Source organism: Oncorhynchus tshawytscha, linkage group LG09, assembly GCF_018296145.1.
Source record: "Oncorhynchus tshawytscha isolate Ot180627B linkage group LG09, Otsh_v2.0, whole genome shotgun sequence".
Lineage (NCBI taxonomy): Eukaryota > Metazoa > Chordata > Actinopteri > Salmoniformes > Salmonidae > Oncorhynchus > Oncorhynchus tshawytscha.
The window spans coordinates 52,553,473-52,577,243 of record NC_056437.1 but is presented as its reverse complement, the minus strand read 5'-3'; the positions used below and the strand labels follow the sequence as shown (position 1 = coordinate 52,577,243).

At 43.6% G+C, this 23,771-nt stretch overlaps 1 protein-coding gene across 1 annotated transcript in view; it reads left to right on the top strand.

Annotated features, from left to right (window-relative positions):
• The window catches only part of LOC112258112 (gamma-aminobutyric acid receptor subunit beta-2), an 86,189-nt gene that overhangs the window by 46,470 nt on the left and 15,948 nt on the right, over positions 1 to 23,771 (top strand). Inside the window, exon 5 of the mRNA XM_024432233.2 lies at positions 2,357 to 2,439. Within this exon, the coding sequence (XP_024288001.1) occupies positions 2,357 to 2,439 (83 nt within the window). The remainder of the gene's footprint in view (positions 1 to 2,356; positions 2,440 to 23,771) is intronic.

Below are 23,771 nucleotides of genomic sequence, written 5' to 3'. Positions count from 1 at the left end.
ATTCTCTCCTTCTCTCTTTCTTTCTCTCTCTCGGAGGACCTGAGCCCTAGGACCTGAGCTCCAGGACTACCTGACATGATGGCTCCTTGCTGTCCCCAGTCCACCTGGCCATGCTGCTGTTCCAGTTTCAACTGACCTGAGCCCTAGGACCATGCCCCAGGACTACCTGACATGATGACTCCTTGCTGTCCCCAGTCCACCTGGCCATGCTGCTGCTCCAGTTTCAACTTCCACCTGACTGTTCTGCCTTATTATTATTCGACCATGCTGGTCATTTATGAACATTTGAACATCTTGGCCATGTTCTGTTATAATCTCCACCCGGCACAGCCAGAAGAGGACTGGCCACCCCACATAGCCTGGTTCCTCTCTAGGTTTCTTCCTAGGTTTTGGCCTTTCTAGGGAGTTTTTCCTAGCCACCGTGCTTCTACACCTGCATTGCTTGCTGTTTGGGGTTTTAGGCTGGGTTTCTGTACAGCACTTTGAGATATCAGCTGATGTACGAAGGGCTATATAAATAAATTTGATTTGATTTGATTTGATTCAAACCCTTTACTCAGTATTTTGTTGAAGTTCCTATGTCAGCGATTACAGTCTTCTTGGGTACGATGCTACAAGCTTTGCACACCTGTATTTGGGGAGTTTCTCTCTTTCTTCTTTGCAGATCCTTTCAAGCTCTGTCAGATTGGTTTGGGAGCGTTGCTGCACAGCTATTTTCAGGTTTCTCCAGAGATGTTCGATCGGGTTCATGTCAGGGCTCTTGCTGGGCCAATCACGGACATTCAGAGACTTGTCCCGAAACCACTCCTGCGTTGTCTTGGCTGTGTGCTTAGGGTCATTGTCCTATTGGAAGGTGAACCTTCGCCCCAGTCTGAGGTCCTGAGCATGCTGGAGCAGGATTTCATCAAGGATCTCTATGTACATTGCTCATTTAATCTTTCCCTCGATCCTGACTAGTCTCCCAGTCCCTGATGCTATATAAACATCCCCACAGCATGATGCTGCCACCACCATGCTTCCCCGTAGAGATGGTGCCAGGTTTCCTCCAGACGTGACGCTTGACATTCATGCCAAAGAGTTCAAACTTGGTTTCATCAGACTAGAGAATATTGCCTCATAGGTTAGACAACAAGGTCGCTTATGATCCGACAATGTCAGAGCTCTCCATCTAGTCCTGAAGAACTACTGGTTGTCAGACCTTTATTGCAGCCCTTCCGTACCCACCTGATTCAGCTAATCATGGTCCCGACTGAAGACATTCATTGTTGATATTTTGAATTGGCTTAGTTTAGTAATGGACTGGAATAAAATCCTGCACACCCAGCTCCTCAGGACCCGAACAGGAGTTCCCCCAATCAATGTGAAGATCCTACAAATGTAGCGTAGCAGTATCCAGAGGATACAGTATGTCGCTGAGTGATTTAGTGCAGTGTGGGACTGTTACCAGTAGCTATCCTGGTTGGCCTTGCTGGCCTGCAGCTACCTAGGGTGTGATTCATCTCTCAGGTAGGGGAACCTGGAGCGTGCACAGTGGGATTATTTCAAGAATGCTACCTTCGGGAAAATTATTAGGTTTGGCCTTTTAATCCGTGGCCCCATGGACTGCACCTACAGATACAGAATCGTGTACGGCTTGTTTAGTGTTTCTGTAGTCATGGACTGCTTATTTATCTGGCAACATACTGTATGCTGAGAGCAAGCTAGATAAAAAGTTAATATTTACGCACGTGCAGCTGTAGGCTTACTCACCTGCTCTAAAGACACACCACTGTAGACGGGCTGGTTCACAGAAAAAGACGATAATGCCCATTGCTGGTGTTTTGTATTGTCTTTCTTGGTCATGTGTCTGGGAAACTTTGAAAATTAGTTCTTTATTTTAATTGTCTAATCTTGCTGGAAGTGCTGCTACAGTGTTATAGCTGCTAAATAAGGTTGAGATAATCTAGAGATTTATCCAATGTTGATTTAACTGGGGATCAATATCAGCTAATGGTTATCGTCGACTTCATCACACTATTTTGTTTATCTGTACACTGACAAGACACAGGATGAGAGCAGTACATTATGAAGAACCTCCTGACGCTGCTATAAAAAGCCAAGCCGTTTAGTAGCAATATGTGTCCTTGCTACTAGGGTGTAGTTATCTGCTAGACCCAGGGCCCAGATACTGATTGATATTTTGATTGTAGGAAATTGTCTTCATACTAATCGGCCTTGGACCTAAAGCTGCAATTAAGCAATTACCGAGTGAAGTTAGGATCCCATCGGCAGTGCTGAGTACCACTTGAATCTTCAATGTGACCTCCTTGGTCTGTACAGACTCTTGACAATGTATTTTTCCTCCCCTTCTCTTCAGGATCACCACTACAGCAGCTTGTATGATGGATCTGAGACGATATCCACTGGACGAGCAAAACTGCACATTGGAGATAGAGAGCTGTGAGTTTCTATATTTCTCGCTTTCAATTCAACTAATTTCAATTTGATTTGAATTGGCATAAATGGGAAACAGCATGTGCCAAACCAATGCTCTGTACTAGCACTGCACAGATAAGCAATCCACAGTGTAAGACATACAATTTCTAGTCAGTTACAATAACACAATAATATCTCAAACCTTGAAACCACTCATGGACATGAACCATCTCTGTAAGAATGTGTTGCTGTACAGTAAATGTGGCCCCAGGAGGGGAAATGAACAGTGCTTCCTGTCAGCCGATTTGACAGTATACTATTTTGCATCACTTCAGCAATTCAGGGATTTCCGCATAACAACGTTGTGCAAGAAAGGAAGCCAAAAAGGGCAGTTCATTTGGAGGCCAAGGTCTACTGTAAATGCTGCTGTTTGAAAAGTGTATTCCTTCCTCAACTGCTTGGTAAATGCTTTATGGCCTTTCATTGCCCCACATTTATCACTTTAAGAAATCAAAACAGAAAACAAACGTTTCAATCAAAAAATATCTATTATCACCTTCCACTCTCTTTTATTCATTCTTGTTTCTGGTGAGCATTAGTGAGTAGGCTATTTCATTCTTGCTGAATCACTTCAGTTCCCAAACAGCATATCAATGTTTTTTTACTAGATTTCTCATCTTTGGAAATATAGCGACAATTTGAAAGGTCACGCAATGCAAGAGCATGGGGCAACAGCACTACATTTGCATTATCCTAATGATGCTGACCTTTATCTTGACAGAACCAACTAACATTGTGCATCCATTGTTTCTCCGTATTAGGAATACAGTGAACAAAAATGACCTAATCAAATCTAATTGGGACCTGTTTTGCCTTTGTCGAGAGTGTAGTTTTGTGGAGGCAAATGTTAGGTCCAGTGTGGTCCTGTTCAACTGCTGTTCAGACATGGCTCAGTAGCTAAAGGCAGGGACAGAGAGCGTATGGGAGTGTACATGCCTCACAGAACACTTCAGCTCTCAAACACAAAGCCTACTCCTTCATTTTGGTGGCTGATTTATTTCCCAGCGCAACAGCGACTGTGTGGAGTGAATATGTAATGCGTCTCTCCCTAATAAAAGTGGAAAAACACGAGGCTTCATCTTTTCTTTCAGAAGTTAATTCATTTATTATAATTATTCAATTACCTTACAAAGCAGCGTTCATAGAATATTCATAATATTGAAATGTTCTTGTTTTGTAACTTGTAAAGGTCTGCTGCCTATTGAATGAAACAGAATACGGGGGAAGGAACATAACCAAAACATACTTAAATGGCATGTTGTAAATCACAATTAGAAGTCCACTAGGAAGTGAGTGTGGAAATGTGAAATAAGATGCAGATTAAGTACTATAGCTCTTCTGTCTGCAGTGTTATTACATACAGCCAGGGCCATAGCTACATATCAGTATTATCAGTCGGGGTCTCAACTTGAAAGTTAGAATAGTAGAATACACAAGGTGCAATTTTCGAAAATTGGTTTCTGCATCAGCAGTTTTCCTCTTGTTATATGTCACTCACTGACAGTCACTCAATTAGCCAATGTCAGTAAAAGAAAGTGATTAGTAAATTAGTGTAGTTAGTCTAGCCAGCTATCTAAACTTGTAGAATTACTGACCAGGCACACAGGGCATGTGCCCAGGGGCCCTGACCTCCAGGGAGTCCCAATTGATTTTGTTAGTCACTCACTCAGATATCATGTAAAAATTTGTTTTTGCTAATAGATCTCTCTATACGAATTAAATTATAGTTTTTAATCCCGGTGCTGAGTTAATGTGTAGCGGCTAATTGTGTAGCTAATAGGTTATGTGTTTGTAGATCAACTGAGCTGAATGACGCTATAGCAACCAATGTGATAATAGCTGGGCAAGCTTTGCTTGCTTTTCCTGTTCTCCAAATAGCATTTTAGAGTTTTTAAATTGTATAGAAATGCAGTAAATGAGCTTCTACAACTTGATTGGAGTCCTCCTGTGGTAAATTCAATTGATTGGACATGGAAAAGCACACACGTGTCTATATAAAGGTCCCACAGTTGACAGTGCATGTCAGAGCAAAAAGTCAAGTCTGTAGAACTCCGAGACAGGATTCTGTTGAGGCACAGATTTCTGCAGCATTGAAGGTTCCAAAAAACACAGTGGCCTCCATCATTCTTAAATAGAAGAAGTTTGGAACCACCAAGAATCTTCCTAGAGCTGGTCTCCAGGCCAAACTGAGCAATCGGGGGAGAAGGGCCTTGGTCAGGGAGGTGACCAAGAACCCGATGGTCACTCTGACAGAGCTCCAGAGTTCCTCCGTGGTAATGGGAGAACCTTCCAGAAGGACAACTATCTCTGCAGCACTCCACTAATCAGGCCTTTTTGGTAGAGTGGCCAGACGAAAGCATCTCCTCAGTAAAAGGAACATGACAGCTCACTTGGAGTTTGCCAAAAGGCACCTAAAGGACTCTCAGACCATGAGAAACAAGATTCTCTGATCTGATGAAACCAAGATGGAACTCTTTGGCCTGATTTCCAAGTGTCATGTCTGGAGGAAACCTGGCAACATTCCTACTGTGAACCATGGTGGTGGCATCATCATGCTGTGGGGATGTTTTTCAGCTGCAGGGAATGGGAGACTAGTCAGGATTGAGGAAAGATGAACGGCGAAAAGTAAAGAGATCCTTGAGGAAAACCTGCTCCAGAGCGCTCAGGATGTCAGACTGGGCAAAGGTTCACCTTCCAACAAGACAATGACCCTAAGCACACAGCCAAACAACGCAGGAGTGGCTTCAGGACAAGTATCTGAATGTCCTTGAGTGGCCCAGTAAGAGCCCGGACATGAACCTGATTGAACCTCTCTGGAGAGACCTGAAAATAGCTGTGCAGCAATGCTCTCCATCCAACCTGACAGAGCTTGAGAAGATCAGGAGAAACTCTCCAAATACAGGTGTGCCAAGCTTGTAGCCATTTTCTTTGGTGCAAAAATATCTAAAACCTGTTTTTGCTTTGTCATTATGGGGTATTCTGTGTAGATTGATGAGGGAAAACAACTATTTTATCCATTTTAGAATAAGGCTTTAATGTAACAAAATGTGGGAAAGGTAAAGGGGTCTGAATACTTTCAGAATGCACTGTATGCATTTCTCTTCATGCCTGTCAGAGCTGATGCATGCATATAGGTAGTACAGATGGCTTCTGAAGATATCACATATTGTGAGATGGAAGCTTTGTCAGGTTCAGAAGGTGGAAGGGAAGAGAGGATGAAGCATCAGAAACATAGTTTGACTGGGTAAAGAGAGGGGTAATTACAGGGCACCTGTATACAGTACACTGCCCAAGATACAGTATATGTCTGCAAGCAATAATAAATATCCAACACTTAATTACTCAAATCATTATTGTGAGAGCACTTAACATGCACAATACAATTATTGTGATGCAATTAGTTACTCTCCTTCTATAAATTGTTCCACTAATATGCCCCTCTGTCTTCATATTAATTTGATTGTAATGAAATACGCAGACTTGTTCTCTCCCGGGACTAGTAGTGTGACTGGTGTTCTCATGGTGGGCAGTGGTTTCTTCCCGGCTTCTCTATAATGCATGTACGTAACTCTCGGCTGTAGTAAGTGCAGTAGTCCACATAACATATATCTGGGAAGCGATAACCGTGGGCTGTATTATTCAACAACATGGCCGGCTCCAGGCACAAACAACTTAAGCGGTCGCTTAGGGCCCCAGACCGCTAGGTGGTTTCCAACCCCCTCCCAAAATGTACACTACCATTCAAAATTTTGGGGTCACTTAGAAAAGTCCTTGTTTTCGAAAGAAAAGCACATTTTTTGTCGATTTTAAAATAAAATAGATCAGAAATACTGTGTAGACTTTGTTAATGTTGTAAAGGACTATTGTACCTGGAAACGGCAGATTTTTTATGGAATATCTACATAGGCGTACAGAGGCGTACAGGCGTACAGGCCCATTATAGGCGTACAGGCCCATTATCAGTAATCATCACTCCTGTGTTCCAATGGCATGTTCTGTTAGCTAGTTCAAGTTTGTCATTTTTAAAGACTAATTGATCATTAGAAAACACTTTTGCAATTATGTTAGCACAGCTGAAAACTGTTCTTCTGATTGAAGAAGCAATAAAACTGGCCTTCTTTAGACAAGTTGAGTATCTGGAGCATCAACATTTGTGGGTTCGATTACAGGCTCAAAATGGCCAGAAACAAATATGTTTCTTCTGAAAGGAGTGGGAGGCCCGGGTGCACAACTGAGCAAGAGGACAAGTACATTAGAGTGTCTAGTTTGGCAGAGTGTGTGTGTGTGTGTGTGTGTGTGTGTGTGTGTGTGTGTGTGTGTGTGTGTGTGTGTGTGTGTGTGTGTGTGTGTGTGTGTGTGTGTGTGTGTGTGTGTGTGTGTGTGTGTGTGTGTGTGTGTGTGTGTGTGTGTGTGTGTGTGTGTGTGTGTGTGTGTGTTGCATCAATATGCATGTGTGTGTTGCATCAATATGCATGTGTGTGTGTTTTTTTTGTGTGTGTGTGAGCGTATGTAGTATAAGTGTTTGTGCTGGAGTGTCGGTGTAGTATGTGTGAGTGTATGGGTAGAGTCCAGTGAGTGTGCAGAGAACCAGTGCAAGAGAGTCAAAAAAACAAACAATCTTGCTTAGGGCCCCCAGAAGGCTAAAGCCAGCCCTGTTGAACAATGTCAAACTCCTGCAGTCGTATAGGCATGTTATAGTAGTTGCATAGTTTTGTACATACACAGACCTGTGTTATTAAAGCATACTGTATGGACTACTACACTGTTTAAATCGAGCTGCCAGTGCCAAATGTAGGTGCAGTAGAATAGATTACATCTTGCTTCTTTTTGAACCCCTTTTTCTAAAATATATCTATGAATATCATTATGTAATCATTGTCCAGACAACCTTGAGTACATGACTTTATTCTCTGACAACTTTGAGGCATTCAAATGACCTCTTTTGAGAGAAAGAGAGATTAAATTGCGCCTGTGTACCATTTTGGAGAACATATATTGTGTTCGAGCGGATAATGCCACAAGTAGACCCACATACCAGCCTTATCTCTCCACCTACATGCTGTTTTTCTTTCTAAGATGTCTTGGCAAAAGTTGAGATGCCACATTATTGGGCTGGTTTTACGCTATTGTCAGTGTGAAATTCTGAAATGATCATCTCAATGTTCCACCAAGTAATAGTTACATTTTCTGCACCAACGGTGCACAACGTATATAGAGAGCAGCACTGCTATGATATCCTCTTTTAGACACCACAACTGTCCTCTGGTGTCTGAACAGTTTGTACACTGGAGTATATTTCGTGCCTTCGATGTTCCTTTTGCCGTTCCTGCACGTTTGCCAACCTGCTGAGCTGAAGATAGATAGCTCACTGCACACTGCCAGACTTTAGAGCCAAGCTTTTAATTGGACACCAGGAATAAGATTAAAGTAGCTTTGAACCATCGGTATCAAACATTAATTTTAGTCATGTTTAAGAAGAACCTCCCAAGCACATGCAGGGGGAATATGCATCAGCTGTTTTGGATTTGGACTTTTCCTGTGCTCTCTCCAGTTAAAGGGGCAATCAGCAGTTACTAGATACATGTTTTGACTTATAAATGTATTATATACAGTGCTCTTCATAAAGTATTCACACCCCATTACTTTTTCGACATTATGTTGTGTTACAGCCTGAATTAGAAATGGATTGTGGAGTCAAAGTGGAATTATGTTTTTTTTTTCAACATTTTAGCAAATTAATCAAAATTGAAAGATGAAATGTCTTGAGGCAAAGTATTCTACACCTTTGTTATGGGAAGCCTAAATATGTTCAGGAGTAAAAATGTCCTTAACAAGTCACATAAGTTGATAAGTTGTATGGACTAAATAAATGTTGTCATAAAGCAATATGAACATGTAAAAACACACTGTCCACGTGATACCCTAACCACACTGCAGATGATGTGAAATTTGGTATATTCCCCTACAAGAGCAAAATAAAAAGTATTATTTAAAGTAATGTTGAACCCATGATGGATTTTAAACAGCTCTTCAGTGTAATGCTTGCTCTCACTCTTACACACTACTCAGACGCAATCCAATAACTGCTTGTACACATTATTTATGGGTCTCTTAACGGGACACTGCCATCTAGTGGATGTAAATTAACACAGCTACGTGCTTTAACCATCTGGCTAAATCTGTACCCCACACATGCAATTATCTGTAACATCCCTCACTCAAACAGTGAATTTCAAACACAGATTCAACCACAAAGACCAGGGAGGTTTTCCAATACCTGGCGAAGAAGGGCACCTATTGGTCGATGGGTAACAAAAAGAAAAAAATCACACATTGAATATCCATTTGAGCATGGTGACATTATTAATTACACTTTGGATGGTGTATCAATACACCCAGTCACTACAAAGATACAGCCGTCCTTCCTAACTCAGTTGCCGTAGAGGAAGGAAACCGCACAGGGATTTCACCATGCTGTCAATGGTGACTTTAAAACAGTTAGAGTTTAATGGCTGTGATAGAAAACTGAGGATGGATCAACAACATTCTAGTTAATCCATAATACTAACCTAAATGACAGTGTGAAAAGAAGGAAGCCTGTATAGAATACAAATATTACAAAACATGCATCCTGTTTGCAACAAGGCACTAAAGTAATACTGCTGAAAATGTGTCCCGAATACAAAGTGTTATGTTTGAAGCAAATACAATACAACACATTACTGAGTACCACTCTTCACATGTTCAATCATAGTGGTGGCTGCATCATGTTATGGGTATGCTTTTAATTATTAACGCTAGGGAGTTTTTCAGGATAAAAAAGAATTGAGCTAAGCACAGGCAAAATCCTAGAGGAAACCTGACTCGGTCTGCTTTCCACCAGACACTGGGAGATTAATTCACCTTTCAGCAGGACAATAACCTTAAACACATGACAAAATGTTGCATAATCCACATGTGGAAAGCTCTTAGAGATTTACTCAAAGTATTCACTGTCAAAGGTGATTCTCACATGTGTTGACTCAGGGGGTTGAATACTTCTCTAATCAAGATATGTTAGTGTTTTTATTTATTTATTTTATGTTAGAATTGTTCTTCCATTTTGACTGAGTCTTTTGTGTAGATTATTGACAAAAGATTACAAATAAATCTATTTTAATCCCACTTTGTAACACAACAAAATGTGGAAAAAGTCAAGGGGTATGAATACCTTCTAAAAGCACTGCATACCCATTGATCCTTGAAGAATAAAGCTTACAAATGCCTCATGAGCTTAGTTCAACTTTCATACCCCATCATAACCCAAAATGCAGTATTCATGTAAGCTTGTTTTACTCCAATGTTTATAAACAAAGTAATTGTAAACACTATATAGCCTCAAAACATGGTTACAACTATAAAATAGCTCTGTCTATGAAAATGCATCATATAGGGATGATTTTTGTGTTTTGAAAGTAACATATTTGGAAAACTTCATTGATGACAAGTACAACATTTTGGGACTGTGTCAACAATGGACTAATGAAATAAACACCAAAATATAGTTTTGGTGTGGAGTTTTCTTTTAAGTCTACCTGTGTAGACCTTTGTTTGGTATGTCTGAAACTTTTGTTGACTCAATGCATACTTTACTGACTTTACTGAGGCTTGGGCTCTGGTTTTTGTCTACTTTCGATTGAATTTTGATGATGAGGTACTCATGTAACATCCAAGGGATGTTAATAACTCCAAGCATGAAGGAAAAAGGAAACCGCACCCTGCTCTTGATAGTATCACTGATCTTTAATAAGCTTACGTATAACTCCAAGCATAAAGCAAGTTTTAATTGATTACAGGCCACAGCTTTTCCATTAATACTAACTGATATCCATCCTTGTTTTGGACTTACATGGTTTACACAAAATTCAAAGTCAAGCGCATCTCTCAAGTTAGGATTTTACCTGAGAGTATACCCCCGGGATTTACCTGAGAGTATACCCCCAGGATTCAGTTGTCACTTTGTTTCAATGCTACTCAAGTTTGATCCCCTAACAGAGACACATTTGAATGTTTGATTTGAACCAAAATGTTAATTTTGAAGTCAAGGTACAGTATATTGTTAGTAAAGTCCATACATAGTTTTCCCCACCACACTCTGACAAAGGCCTCCTTCCTTGGAACAATAAAACAAATCAATTTCTTTATTTTCTTCATTTTTATAAGAAATGTCTTTCTTGTACAACTTTATTTTATTTAAGCTGTATAAAACGCCTCCAGTCAGATGGGCCTAGGACATGACCGGCCCTAGTTAAACAGCTTCAGTATTATTATTATATCTCCAACTATGTTATCAAGAGGGAATTGTATTTATTTCAACCAAGGACATGGTTTAATTCTTGGATCGGGTCTGGAGTGTTCCCCTGCACAAGGAATTCCCAGCCTCTGTGGAAAGGCAGGGAGTTTTCCCCCCCATTTCCTCCCTTCAGTTATTGTGCACCACCGATTCTGATTTGGGATCCATCCAAGCAAAATGCAGGATGTAACAGAAAATAGAGGCTAAATATAATTAGCAAAGTCAGGCTCAATGACATTGAAACAATGGAGTTAAGTGGATCAGATAAGCTCAACCAACCAAGCAACGGCCAAGATCTAGACATCTCTATAGCAAGGGATGAAAGGATATTTATCGTGTAGGCTCTACGATAATAGCACTTTGATTTCATAATTGCAAACTTCACGTAATAATATGCTGTATGCTTTATTAACTAAATGAAATATCCTGAAAGGAAAATATCTCTTTAATAGCCTTTTGGAAATAGCCTATCCCACATGTTTCCAATTAAACACATACCATTGTGTAGTAATCTGCTGTTTTAAAGCTCACACATTTTTCGGATATGAGCACCAATTCTTTTGTGCAGGATGATCCAGAAATTAGAACACACTCTGAACATAATATGGTAAAACCAGTTTCTGAGTGACTTAATTATTTATAGCATCTAAATAGGTCACCAGTAGTAATTATGAGGAGAAAGCCGAGGGAGGAGAGGAGAGAGGAGGAAGAGAGATGGAATGCCTGCATGGTACTAATCAATGAGGCAGTGGGAGAGTTCCTGAATAATCCTGTCATAGATCAGCCCAGCGGTCTACCCGCTTGCTCACACCACACTCTAACACTTACATATACATGTATAGTGCCTTCGGAAAGTACAGTTGAAGTCAGAAGTTTACATACACTTAGGTTGGAGTCATTAAAACTTGTTTTCAACCACCCAACAAATTTCTTGTTAACAAACTATAGTTTTGGCAAGTCGGTTAGGACATCTACTTTGTGCATGACACAAGTCATTTTTTCAATAATTGTTTACAGACAGATTATTACATTTATAATTCACTGTATCACAATTCCAGGGGGTCAGAAGTTTACATACACTAAGTTCACTGTGACTTTAAACAGCTTGGAAAATTCCAGAAAATAATTTCATGGCTTTAGAAGCTTCTGATAGTAAGGCTAATTGACATCATTTGAGTCAATTGGAGGTGTACCTGTGGATGTATTTCAAGGCCTACCTTCAAACTCAGTGCCTCCTTGCTTGACATCATGGGAAAATCAAAAGATATCAGCCAAGACCTCAGAAAAACATTTGTAGACCTCCACAAGTCTGGTTCATCCTTGGGAGCAATTTCCAAATGCCTGAAGGTACCATGTTCAGCTGTACAAACAATAGTACGCAAGTATAAACACCATGGGGCCACGCAGCCATCGTACCACTCAGGAAGGAGACGCATTCTGTCTCCTAGAGATGAACATACTGTGGTGCGAAAAGTGCAAATCAATCCCAGAACAACAGCAAATGACCTTGTGAAGATGCTGAAGGAAACAGGTACAAAAGTATCTATATCCACAGTAAAACAAGACAAAACCTGAAGGCCGCTCAACAAGGAAGAAGCCACTGCTCCAAAACCACCATAAAAAAGCCAGACTACGGGCTGCAACTGCACATGGAGAAATGTCCTCTGGTGTGATGAAACAAAAATAGAACTGTTTGGCCATAATGACCATCATTATGTTTAGAGGAACGTGAAGAACTGGGGTGGCAGCATCATGTTGTGGGGGTGCTTTGCTGCAGGAGGGACTGGTGCACTTCACAAAATAGATGGCATCATGAGGGAGGAACATTATGTGGAGATATTGAAGCAACATCTCAAGACATCAGTCAAGAAGTTAAAGCTTGGTCGCAAATGGGTCTTCCAAATGGACAATGACCCCAATTATACTTCCAAAGTTGTGGCAAAATGTTTTAAGGACAAAGCCATGACCTCAATCCTATTGAACATATGTGAGCAGAACTGATAAAGCTTGTGTGAGCAAGGAGGCCTAAACACCTGACCAAAATTCACCCAACTTATTGTGAGAAGCTTGTGGAAGGCTACCTGAAACGTTTGACCCAAGTTAAACCATTTAAAGGCAATGCTACCACATACTAATTGAGTATATGTAAACTTCTGACCCACTGTGAATGTGATGAAAGAAAAAATGCTGAACTAAATCATTCTCTCAACTATTATTCTTACATTTCACAATCGTAAAATACAGTGGTGATCCTAGCTAATTTTTACTAGGATTAAATGTCAGGAATTGTGAAACACCTTTGCCAAATACATTTAAAATCAGTTTATGTAAACTTCCGACTTCAACTGTATTTAGACCCCTTGACTTTTTCCACATTTTGTTACATTACAGACTTATTCTAAAATCGATTAAATAAATAAAAAATCCTCAGCAATCTACACACAATACCCCATAATGACAAATTCTAAACAGTTTTTTTTAGACCTAAAATCGCGCTCAGGTGCATCCTGTTTCCATTGATCATCCTTGAGATGTTTCTACAAACATGTATTGGTTGATTGGAGTCACCCTGTGGTAAATGTAATTGATTTGACATGATTTGGAAAGGCAGAACCTGAGCAATCGGGGGAGAAGGGCCTTGGTCAGAGAAGGTGACCAAGAACCCGATGGTCACTCTGACAGAGCTCTAGAGTTCCTCTGGAGATGGGAGAGTCTTTTAGAAGGACAACTGTCTCTGCAGCACTCCACCAATAGGGCCTTTATGGTAGAGTGTTCAGATGGAAGACACTCCTCAGTAAAAGGCATATGACAGCCCACTTGGAGTTTGCCAAAAATGCACCTAAAGACTCTCAGACCATGAGAAACAAGATTCTCTGGTCTGATGAAACCAAGATTGAACTCTTTGGCCTGAATGCCAAGTGCCATGTCTGGAGGAAACTTGGCACCATCCCTAAGGTGAAGCATGGTGGTGGCAGCATCATGCTGTGGTGATGTTTTTCAGCGGCAGGGACTGGGAGACTAGTCAAGATTGAGGCAAAGATGAACGGAGCAGTACATAGAGATCCTTGATGAAAAACTGTTCCAGATCGCTCAGGACTTCAGACTGGGGGCGAAGGTTCACTTTTCAACAGGACACAGCACACAACCAAGACAAAGCTGGAGAGGCTTCGGGACACGTCTCTGAATGTCCTTGAATTGCCCAGCCAGAGCCGGACTTGACGCCGATCAGACATGTCTGGAGATACCTGAAAATAGCTGTTCCACAATGCTCTCCATCCAGCCTGGCAGAGCTTGAGAGGATGTGCAGAGAGGAATGCCAAGCTTGTAGCGTCGTACCCAAGAAGACTTGGGACTGTAATCGCCAAAGGTGTTTCAACAAAGTACTGAGTAAAGGGTCTGAATACTTATGTAAATGTGATATTTCAGGCTCACAGACACACAGTCACACAAATACACCTACAGACGCACATTTTGATTACCAGACAATATGAGGAGGAAATGCTTTTGACGTAACTCTAATAGAGAAAAGAGAAAAACAACAATATATTTCACTACCCTGAATTTGATTTGTGTTTTTGAGTGGTGCAGAACCCTCTTTCACTAACCCTGTCTCTTGCCCACTCTGTTACAATGCGTGCACCGACAGTACCCTGGAGTCAGACGACTTGACAACTGCATTGGCCCAGGCTGGCAGGCAGTGGATTATGCAAGGCCCAGTTTCATGGTCTGATGGAAAATCCCTTTTTTCACCAGGATTCTGTAAGATGTTGCTCAATCATTTATAGCCGGGAGTGCACTGGCTGGATGCTCGTTTCTGTACTAGTTTCAGTTGAGCGAGCACTAAGGCAGACAAAACAACATTGTTTTATGTGAGTATTTCTCCTCTGTTCTATTTCTTTATTTCTAATTGTGGTCAGTAGTAGTAAGTTGACTTTGTCTTCTGGTTGTTTTATTTGAACAGCTTCTCTATTGTGATATGCAGTACACTATGTGACCAAAAGTATGTGGGCTGTTATGGTGATCGTATTACCGCCACGCCGGCAGTCACGAGTCATGACCGCAGTCCAATTTCCACATTACCATTTAGTCATGGTAACTAGGCTCCCCCCAGTTTTATCATTAGAATATGATACGACATGAGGCAATGTTGTGCTTTAGGACCATACGGACGCCTCCGAGCTGTCTAGTAGGCTGTTTGGAGTGTTTAATAGACTGGTTTAAAAAAATATATATTTCCTCCCTCACTTCTAAAACCACAGTTGCGCCCCTGGATCACATGTATTTTTTCCCCCTGCAGCTGTTCCGAGACAGTTGCATGATAATGGGCCATTCTAAATCAAAACTAATTTCACACATATATTATTTAGTATATGTAAAGAAGATTATATCAATAATAGTCTGATGGGTGACAATATTAGTCTATCACTTGTTAATGATACCCAGCTTTTGTGCAGTTAGGCAAGACTTTTTCAAATGATAGTTCCACACCTCATGTAGCCTAGCCCATAGGCCTATATGTTTTGATAAGGTTTGTATCACAACTCAAGTGGCCAAATAACTTCTTAAAATGAAGCACTTTAATCCGCTTTACAACCAGTGTAGAGCCTAACTGGTTTGGGGAAGATCATTTTCACCATAAAAATGCACTTTTATAATGATGTATTACATGAATAATTGCATTTGTGATCACTTTTGAGAATTAATTGCATTTTGTGCACGTTGCTATGCTTAAAATGTGAAGAAATAGTTTCATTGTTTATCAACGTTTTAAGCTAAACGTTCTGTTGCATCAGCCTCATTGCTTTTGAGTGGTTGTATTAATTTGGGATCTATTGCATCCCACAGCTGACCCAGACTATGTTTGGAATATTTCTTTCTCGCACAGAAGGACAAGTTGACCAGTAGAATAGGTCAACTTTTGTAATATGGGAAATAGTAAATTGACATAGGCTAGTGCTTTTGCTGTTTGTTAGGCCTACTCATCTTGTTGGTTGATGAAAAGGAAATGATGACGGTTCTTATAACATCTTCAATATGCGCCTCGGAGTTCGATAAGAGGACATATAGTTGTTTCCCCGATGTGTCTGTCTTCACTTGTAGCCTACTTTGGAGCTGAGATAGATGCCTGTGAAAAGAACCCAAACATGCAACGGGCATTGACTAATAAGAATTGAGATATCTAAGAGAGCCATGTGAGTGAGAGGTGCTTCGGAACACAGCTAGGAGTAGGGAATTATAATTATTATATTCAGCCCAAGGGCACAAGGGCCAATGGCTGCAAAATGCAAGGATTTTTTTAGGGGGCATTACGGCCATCCTATGGGGATGCCGCAGGGAAATACAAGGCATTGTCAAGTGCTTGTCAAATTGTGAATGAGAGACTGATGATGTGTGTACAGCCTGTGCAAGAAACAACGCAGAGCTCATGTCTTTCATGCTACTTTTTTCAAATCATCATTACAGTTGCATCATGCAGCCTTAGAATGTATAAAAAATCTAAACACAGCCCACTGTTTGTATCATAACTAAAGTTGCATAAATAACTCTAAAATAAGCATATAGGAGGAACTGTTTCTTTGTTAACCACTCAACACAGAGTAGGCGCATGTGCACATACTATTTTGTTCAGCCATGTTCAACTGTATTCTTCATGCTATAAAATAATGGCATGGAATTCTAAGCAAATCTTGTCTGCTAAATGAACCGGTATAGCCCACTGCATAGGCAGATCAAGGCCTAACATAAGGACAACTCAGAGTATGCTATTCCGTTCTTCTGAAATAGACTATTTTCTTCATATTATGTTTCTTTAGACCTGTCTAAAATAAAAAAAATATTTATTGTGATAGTGTAGGCTATATTAAAATGATTTGACTTTTTAAAATGGAAACGTTACGAAGGTCTGGGTCAGTGGCTTGTAGGCTATGCGTGGAAGCCAGTTTGGTCAGTTACCGTGAGATCAGCAGTTATATGCTTGACAATCACCGGCTGACAAAATTTCATGACCGCCACAGCCCTACTGGACACCTGCTCAGACATCTCATTCCAAAATCATGGGCATTAATATGGAGTTGGTCCCCCTTTGCTGCTATAACAGCCTCCACGCTTCTGGGAAGGATTTCCACTAGATGTTGGGTGATTAGGCCTGGCTTGCAACCGGTGTTCCAAGTCATCCCAAAGTTGTTCGAGGCTGTTGCGGTCAGGGCTCTGTACATTCCAATCGAGTTCTTCCACATCATTCTCGACAAACTATTTCTCTATGGACCTGTAATGGATTTCCTCCTCTTCGTCTGAGGAGGAGTAAGGATCGGACCAAAGCGTAGCGTGGTAAGTGTTCATTATGATTTTTAATTCAAACTCAGAACACTAAACAGAAAATAAAAACGTGAATTTACAAAACCGAAACACTCACACGGAAACAAACACCCACAAACCAAAAGTGAAACCCAGGCAACCTAAGTATGATTCTCAATCAGAGACAACTAACGAAACCTGCCTCTGATTGAGAACCATACTAGGCCGAACACAAAAACCAAAATAGAAAAACAAACAGACTGCCCACCCCAACTCACGCCCTGACCATACAAAAACAAAGAATAAAATAAGAGAACTATGGTCAGAACGTGACAGTACCCCCCCATCAAAGGTGAGGACTCCGGCCGCAAAACCTGAACCTATAGGGGAGGGTCTGGGTGGGCGTCTTTCCGCGGTGGCGGCTCTGGCGCGGGACGTGGACCCCACTTCATCACAGTTTTTGTCCGCCTCCTCAACCGCCCTCGTGGCCTCTTACGAGTGGCAACCTTCGCCGCCGACCTCCGACTGGGGATCCTAGCCATGGGTCCCGAATGGTCGGGAGACTCCGGCAGCGCCGGACAGACGGGAGACTCCAGCAGCTCCGGAATGAAGGGCGATTCTGGCATTGCCTGGCTGACTGACGGCTCTGGTAGCTCCTGGCTGACTGACGGCTCTGGAAGCTCCTGGCTGACTGACGGCTCAGGCGGCTCCTGGCTGACTGACGGCTCTGGCGGCTCCCGGCTGACTGGCGGCTCTGGCGGCACTGGCGGCTCTGGCGGCTCCCGGGCGGCTCCGGCGGCTCCCGGCTGACTGGCCGCTCTGGTGGCTCAGGACAGACTGGCGGCTCAGGACAGACTGGCGGCTCTGGTGGCTCAGGAAGGACTGGAGACTCTGGCGGTTCAGGACAGACTGGAGATTCTGACAGCGCTGGGCAGGAGGAAGGCTCTGTCAGCTCAGGACAGACGGGAGACTCTGACAGCGATGGGCAGGAGGAAGGCTCTGGCAGCACTGGACACGCGGGAGCACCTGTAGGGAGTAGACGGAGAGACAGCCTGGTGCGGGGGGCTGCCACCAGAGGGCTGGTGCGTGGAGGTAGCACAGGATAGACCGGACTGTGCAGGCGCACTGGAGCTCTTGAGCACCGAGCCTGCCCAACCTTACCTAGTTGAATGCTCCCCGTAGCCAGGCCAGTGCGGCAAGGTGGAATAGCCCGCACTGGGTTGTGCTGGTGAACCGGGGACACCATGCGTAAGGCTGGTGCCATTTACGCCGGCCCGAGGAGATGCACTGGAGACCAGATGCGTAGAGCTGGCTTCATAGCACCTGACTCGATGCCCACTCCAGCCCGGCCGATACGAGGAGCTGGAATGTACCGCACCGGGCTATGCACACGCACCGGGGACACCGTGCGCTCCACCGCATAACACAATGCCTGCCAGGTCCCTCTCGCTCTCTGGTAAGCACAGGGAGTTGGCTCAGGTCTCCTACCTGACTTAACCACACTCCCCGTGTGTACCCCCCCCCAAGACATTTTTGGAGCTGCCTCTCGGGCTTCCAGCCGCGCTGCCGTGCTGCCTCCTCATACCGGCGCCTCTCCGCTTTCGCTGCCTCCAGCTCTGCTTTAGGGCGGCGATATTCCCCTGCTTATGCCCAGGGTCCCTTGCCGTCCAAAATCTCCTCCCAAGTACAGGAGTCTTGTGTTTTCGGCCGCTGCTGCCCGTAACCATGCTGCTTGGTCGTCTTGTGGTGGGTGTTTCTGTAACGGATTTCCTCCTCTTCGTCTGAGGAGGAGTAAGGATCGGACCAAAGCGCAGCGTGGTAAGTGTTCATTAATTTTTATTTTTTTATTTCACCTTTATTTAACCAGGTAGGCTAGTTGAGAACAAGTTCTCATTTGCAACTGCGACCTGGCCAAGATAAAGCATTGCAGTGTGAACAGACAACACAGAGTTACACATGGAGTAAACAATTAACAAGTCAATAACACAGTAGAAAAAAAGAGAGTCTATATACATTGTGTGCAAAAGGCATGAGGAGGTAGGCGAATGATTACAATTTTGCAGATTAACACTGGAGTGATAAATGATCAGATGGTCATGTACAGGTAGAGATATTGGTGTGCAAAAGAGCAGAAAAGTAAATAAATAAAAACAGTATGGGGATGAGGTAGGTAAAAATGGGTGGGCTATTTACCGATAGACTATGTACAGCTGCAGCGATCGGTTAGCTGCTCAGATAGCAGCTGTTTGAAGTTGGTGAGGGAGATAAAAGTCTCCAACCTCAGCGATTTTGCAATTCGTTCCAGTCACAGGCAGCAGAGAACTGGAACGAAAGGCGGCCAAATGAGGTGTTGGCTTTAGGGATGAACAGTGAGATACACCTGCTGGAGCGCGTGCTACGGATGGGTGTTGCCATCGTGACCAGTGAACTGAGATAAGGCGGAGCTTTAACTAGCATGGACTTGTAGATGACCTGGAGCCAGTGGGTCTGGCGACGAATATGTAGCGAGGGCCAGCCGACTAGAGCATACAAGTCGCAGTGGTGGGTGGTATAAGGTGCTTTAGTGACAAAACGGATGGCACTGTGATAAACTGCATCCATTTGCTGAGTAGAGTGTTGGAAGCAATTTTGTAGATGACATCGCCGAAGTCGAGGATCGGTAGGATGGTCAGTTTTACTAGGGTAAGTTTGGCGGCGTGAGTGAAGGAGGCTTTGTTGCGGAATAGAAAGCCGACTCTTGATTTGATTTTCGATTGGAGATGTTTGATATGAGTCTGGAAGGAGAGTTTACAGTCTAGCCAGACACCTAGGTACTTATAGATGTCCACATATTCAAGGTCGGAACCATCCAGGGTGGTGATGCTGGTCAGGCGTGCGGGTGCAGGCAGCGAATGGTTGAAAAGCATGCATTTGGTTTTACTAGCGTTTAAGAGCAGTTGGAGGCCACGGAAGGAGTGTTGTATGGCATTGAAGCTCGTTTGGAGGTTAGATAGCACAGTGTCCAAGGACGGGCCGGAAGTATATAGAATGGTGTCGTCTGCGTATAGGTGGATCAGGGAATCGCCCGCAGCAAGAGCAACATCATTGATATATACAGAGAAAAGAGTCGGCCCGAGGATTGAACCCTGTGGCACCCCCATAGAGACTGCCAGAGGACCGGACAGCATGCCCTCCGATTTGACACACTGAACTCTGTCTGCAAAGTAATTGGTGAACCAGGCAAGGCAGTCATCCGAAAAACCGAGGCTACTGAGTCTGCCGATAAGAATATGGTGATTGACAGAGTCGAAAGCCTTGGCAAGGTCGATGAAGACGGCTGCACAGTACTATCTTTTATCGATGGCGGTTATGATATCGTTTAGTACCTTGAGCGTGGCTGAGGTGCACCCGTGACCGGCTCGGAAACCAGATTGCACAGCGGAGAAGGATTCGAGATGGTCAGTGACCTGTTTGTTGACTTGGCTTTCGAAGACCTTAGATAGGCAGGGCAGGATGGATATAGGTCTGTAACAGTTTGAGTCCAGGGTGTCTCCCCCTTTGAAGAGGGGGATGACTGCGGCAGCTTTCCAATCCTTGGGGATCTCAGACGATATGAAAGAGAGGTTGAACAGGCTGTTAATAGGGGTTGCGACAATGGCGGCGGATAGTTTCAGAAATAGAGGGTCCAGATTGTCAAGCCCAGCTGATTTGTACGGGTCCAGGTTTTGCAGCTCTTTCAGAACATCTGCTATCTTGGGTAAAGGAGAACCTGGAGAGGCTTGGGCGAGTAGCTGCAGGGGGGGTGGAGCTGTTGGCCGAGGTTGGAGTAGCCAGGCGGAAGGCATGGCCAGCTGTTGAGAAATGCTTGTTGAAGTTTTCGATAATCATGGATTTATCGGTGGTGACCGTGTTACCTAGCCTCAGTGCAGTGGGCAGCTGGGAGGAGGTGCTCTTGTTGTCCATGGACTTCACAGTGTCCCAGGCCTTTTTGGAGTTGGAGCTACAGGATGCAAACTTCTGCCTGAAGAAGCTGGCCTTAGCTTTCCTGACTGACTGCGTGTATTGGTTCCTGACTTCCCTGAACAGTTGCATATCGCGGGGACTATTCGATGCTATTGCAGTCCGCCACAGGATATTTTTGTGCTGGTCGAGGGCAGTCAGGTCTGGAGTGAACCAAGGGCTATATCTGTTCTTAGTTCTGCATTTTTTGAACGGAGCATGCTTATCTAAAATGGTGAGGAAGTTACTTTTAAAGAATGACCAGGCATCCTCAACTGATGGGATGAGGTCAATGTCCTTCCAGGATACCTGGACCAGGTCGATTAGAAAGGCCTGCTCACAGACGTGTTTTAGGGAGCGTTTGACAGTGATGAGGTGTGGTCGTTTGACTGCGGCTCCGTAGCGGATACAGGCAATGAGGCAGTGATTGCTGAGATCCTGGTTGAAGACAGCGGAGGTGTATTTGGAGGGCCAGTTGGTCAGGATGACGTATATGAGGGTGCCCTTGTGGGTTCCTTGATGATTTGTGTGAGATTGAGGGCATCTAGCTTAGATTGTAGGATTGCCGGGGTGTTAAGCATATCCCAGTTTAGGTCACCTAACAGAACAAACTCTGAAGCTAGATGGGGGGCGATCAATTCACAAATGGTGTCCAGGGCACAGCTGGGAGCTGAGGGGGGTCGGTAGCAGGCGGCAACAGTGAGAGACTTATTTCTGCAGAGAGTAATTTTCAAAATTAGTAGTTCGAACTGTTTGGGTATGGACCTGGAAAGTTGGACATTACTTTGCAGGCTCTCTGCAGTAAACTGCAACTCCTCCCCCTTTGGCAGTTCTATCTTGACGGAAAATGTTATAGTTGGGTATGGAAATCTCAGAATTTTTGGTGGCCTTCCTGAGCCAGGATTCAGACACGGCAAGGACATCAGGGTTAGCAGAGTGTGCTAAAGCAGTGAGTAAAACAAACTTAGGGAGGAAGCTTCTGATGTTGACATGCATGAAACCAAGGCTTTTTCGATCACAGAAGTCAACAAATGAGGGTGCCTGGGGACATGCAGGGCCTGGGTTTACCTCCACATCACCCGCGGAACAGAGGAGGAGTAGAATGAGGGTGCGGCTAAAGGCTATCAAAACTGGTCGCCTAGAGCGTTGGGGACAGAGAATAAAAGGAGCAGATTTCTGGGCATGGTAGAATATATTCAGGGCATAATGTGCAGACAGGGGTATGGTGGGGTGCGGGTGCAGCGGAGGTAAGCCCAGGCACTGGTTGATGATGAGAGAGGTTGTATCTCTGGACATGCTGGTTGTAATGGGTGAGGTCACCGCATGTGTGGGAGGTGGGACAAAGGAGGTATCAGGGGTATGAAGAGTGGAACTAGGGGCTCCATTGTAAACTAAAACAATTATAACTAACCTGAACAACAGTATACAAGGCATATTGACATTTGAGAGAGACATACAGCGAGGCATACAGTAATCACAGGTGTTGAATTGGGAGAGCTAGCTAAAACAGTAGCTAAAACAGTAGGTGAGACAACAACAGCTAATCAGCTAGCACAACAGCTAGCACAACAACAGCAGGTAAAATGATGATGATCATGATGATTTTTAATTCAAACTCAGAACACTAAACAGAAAATAACAACGTGAATTTACAAAACCGAAACAGTACCGTGTGGCCAAAACACTCATACGGAAACAAACATCCACAAACCAAAAGTGAAACCCAGGCTACCTAAGTATGATTCTCAATCAGAGACAACTAACGACACCTGCCTCTGATTGAGAACCATACTCGGCCGAACACAAAAACCAACATAGAAAAACAAACAGACTGCCCACCCCAACTCACGCCCCGACCATACTAAAACAAAGAATAAAATAACAGAACTATGGTCAGAACGTGACAGGACCTCGCTTTGTGCACGGGGGAATTGTCATGCTGAAACAGGAGAGGGCCTTCCCCAAACTGTTGCCACAAAGTCGGAACCACAGAATTATCTAGAATGTCATTTTATATTTCTCTTCACTGGAACAAATTATTTGTCCTCTACCAAACTGTACATATTCGCACTATGCCATGGGGCAGTAAGCATTCTCCTGGCATCCACCAAACCTAGATCAATCCGTCGGACTGCCAGATGGTGAAGCATGATTCATCACTCCAGAGAACGCATTGCCACTGCTTCAGAGCTTTACACCACTCCAGCCAGCTTTTGGCATTGCACAGGGTGATCTTTGGCTTGTGTGCGGCTGTTTGGCCATGGAGACCCATTTCATGAAGCTCACAAAGAAAGTTATTGTGCCGACATTGCTTCTGGAGGCAGTTTGGAAGTCGGTAGTGAGTGTTGCAAACTAAGGACAGATATGTTTTTGTTATGCGCTTCAGCACTCGGTGGTCCCTTTCTGTGAGCTTGTGTGGCCTACCACTTCGCGGCTGAGCCGTTTCCGCTTCACAATAATAACAGCACTTACAGCTAACCGGGGCCGCTCTAGCAGGGAACTGACTTTTTGGAAAGGTGGCATCCTGTGACGGTGCCACGTTGAAAGTCACTGAGGTCTTCAGTAAGGCCGTTCTACTGCCAATATTTGTCTATGGGGAATGCATGACTGCGTGCTCAATTTTCTACACCTGTCAGCAACGGGTGTTGCTGAAATATCCAAATCCACTAATTCCAAGGGGCGTCCAAATACG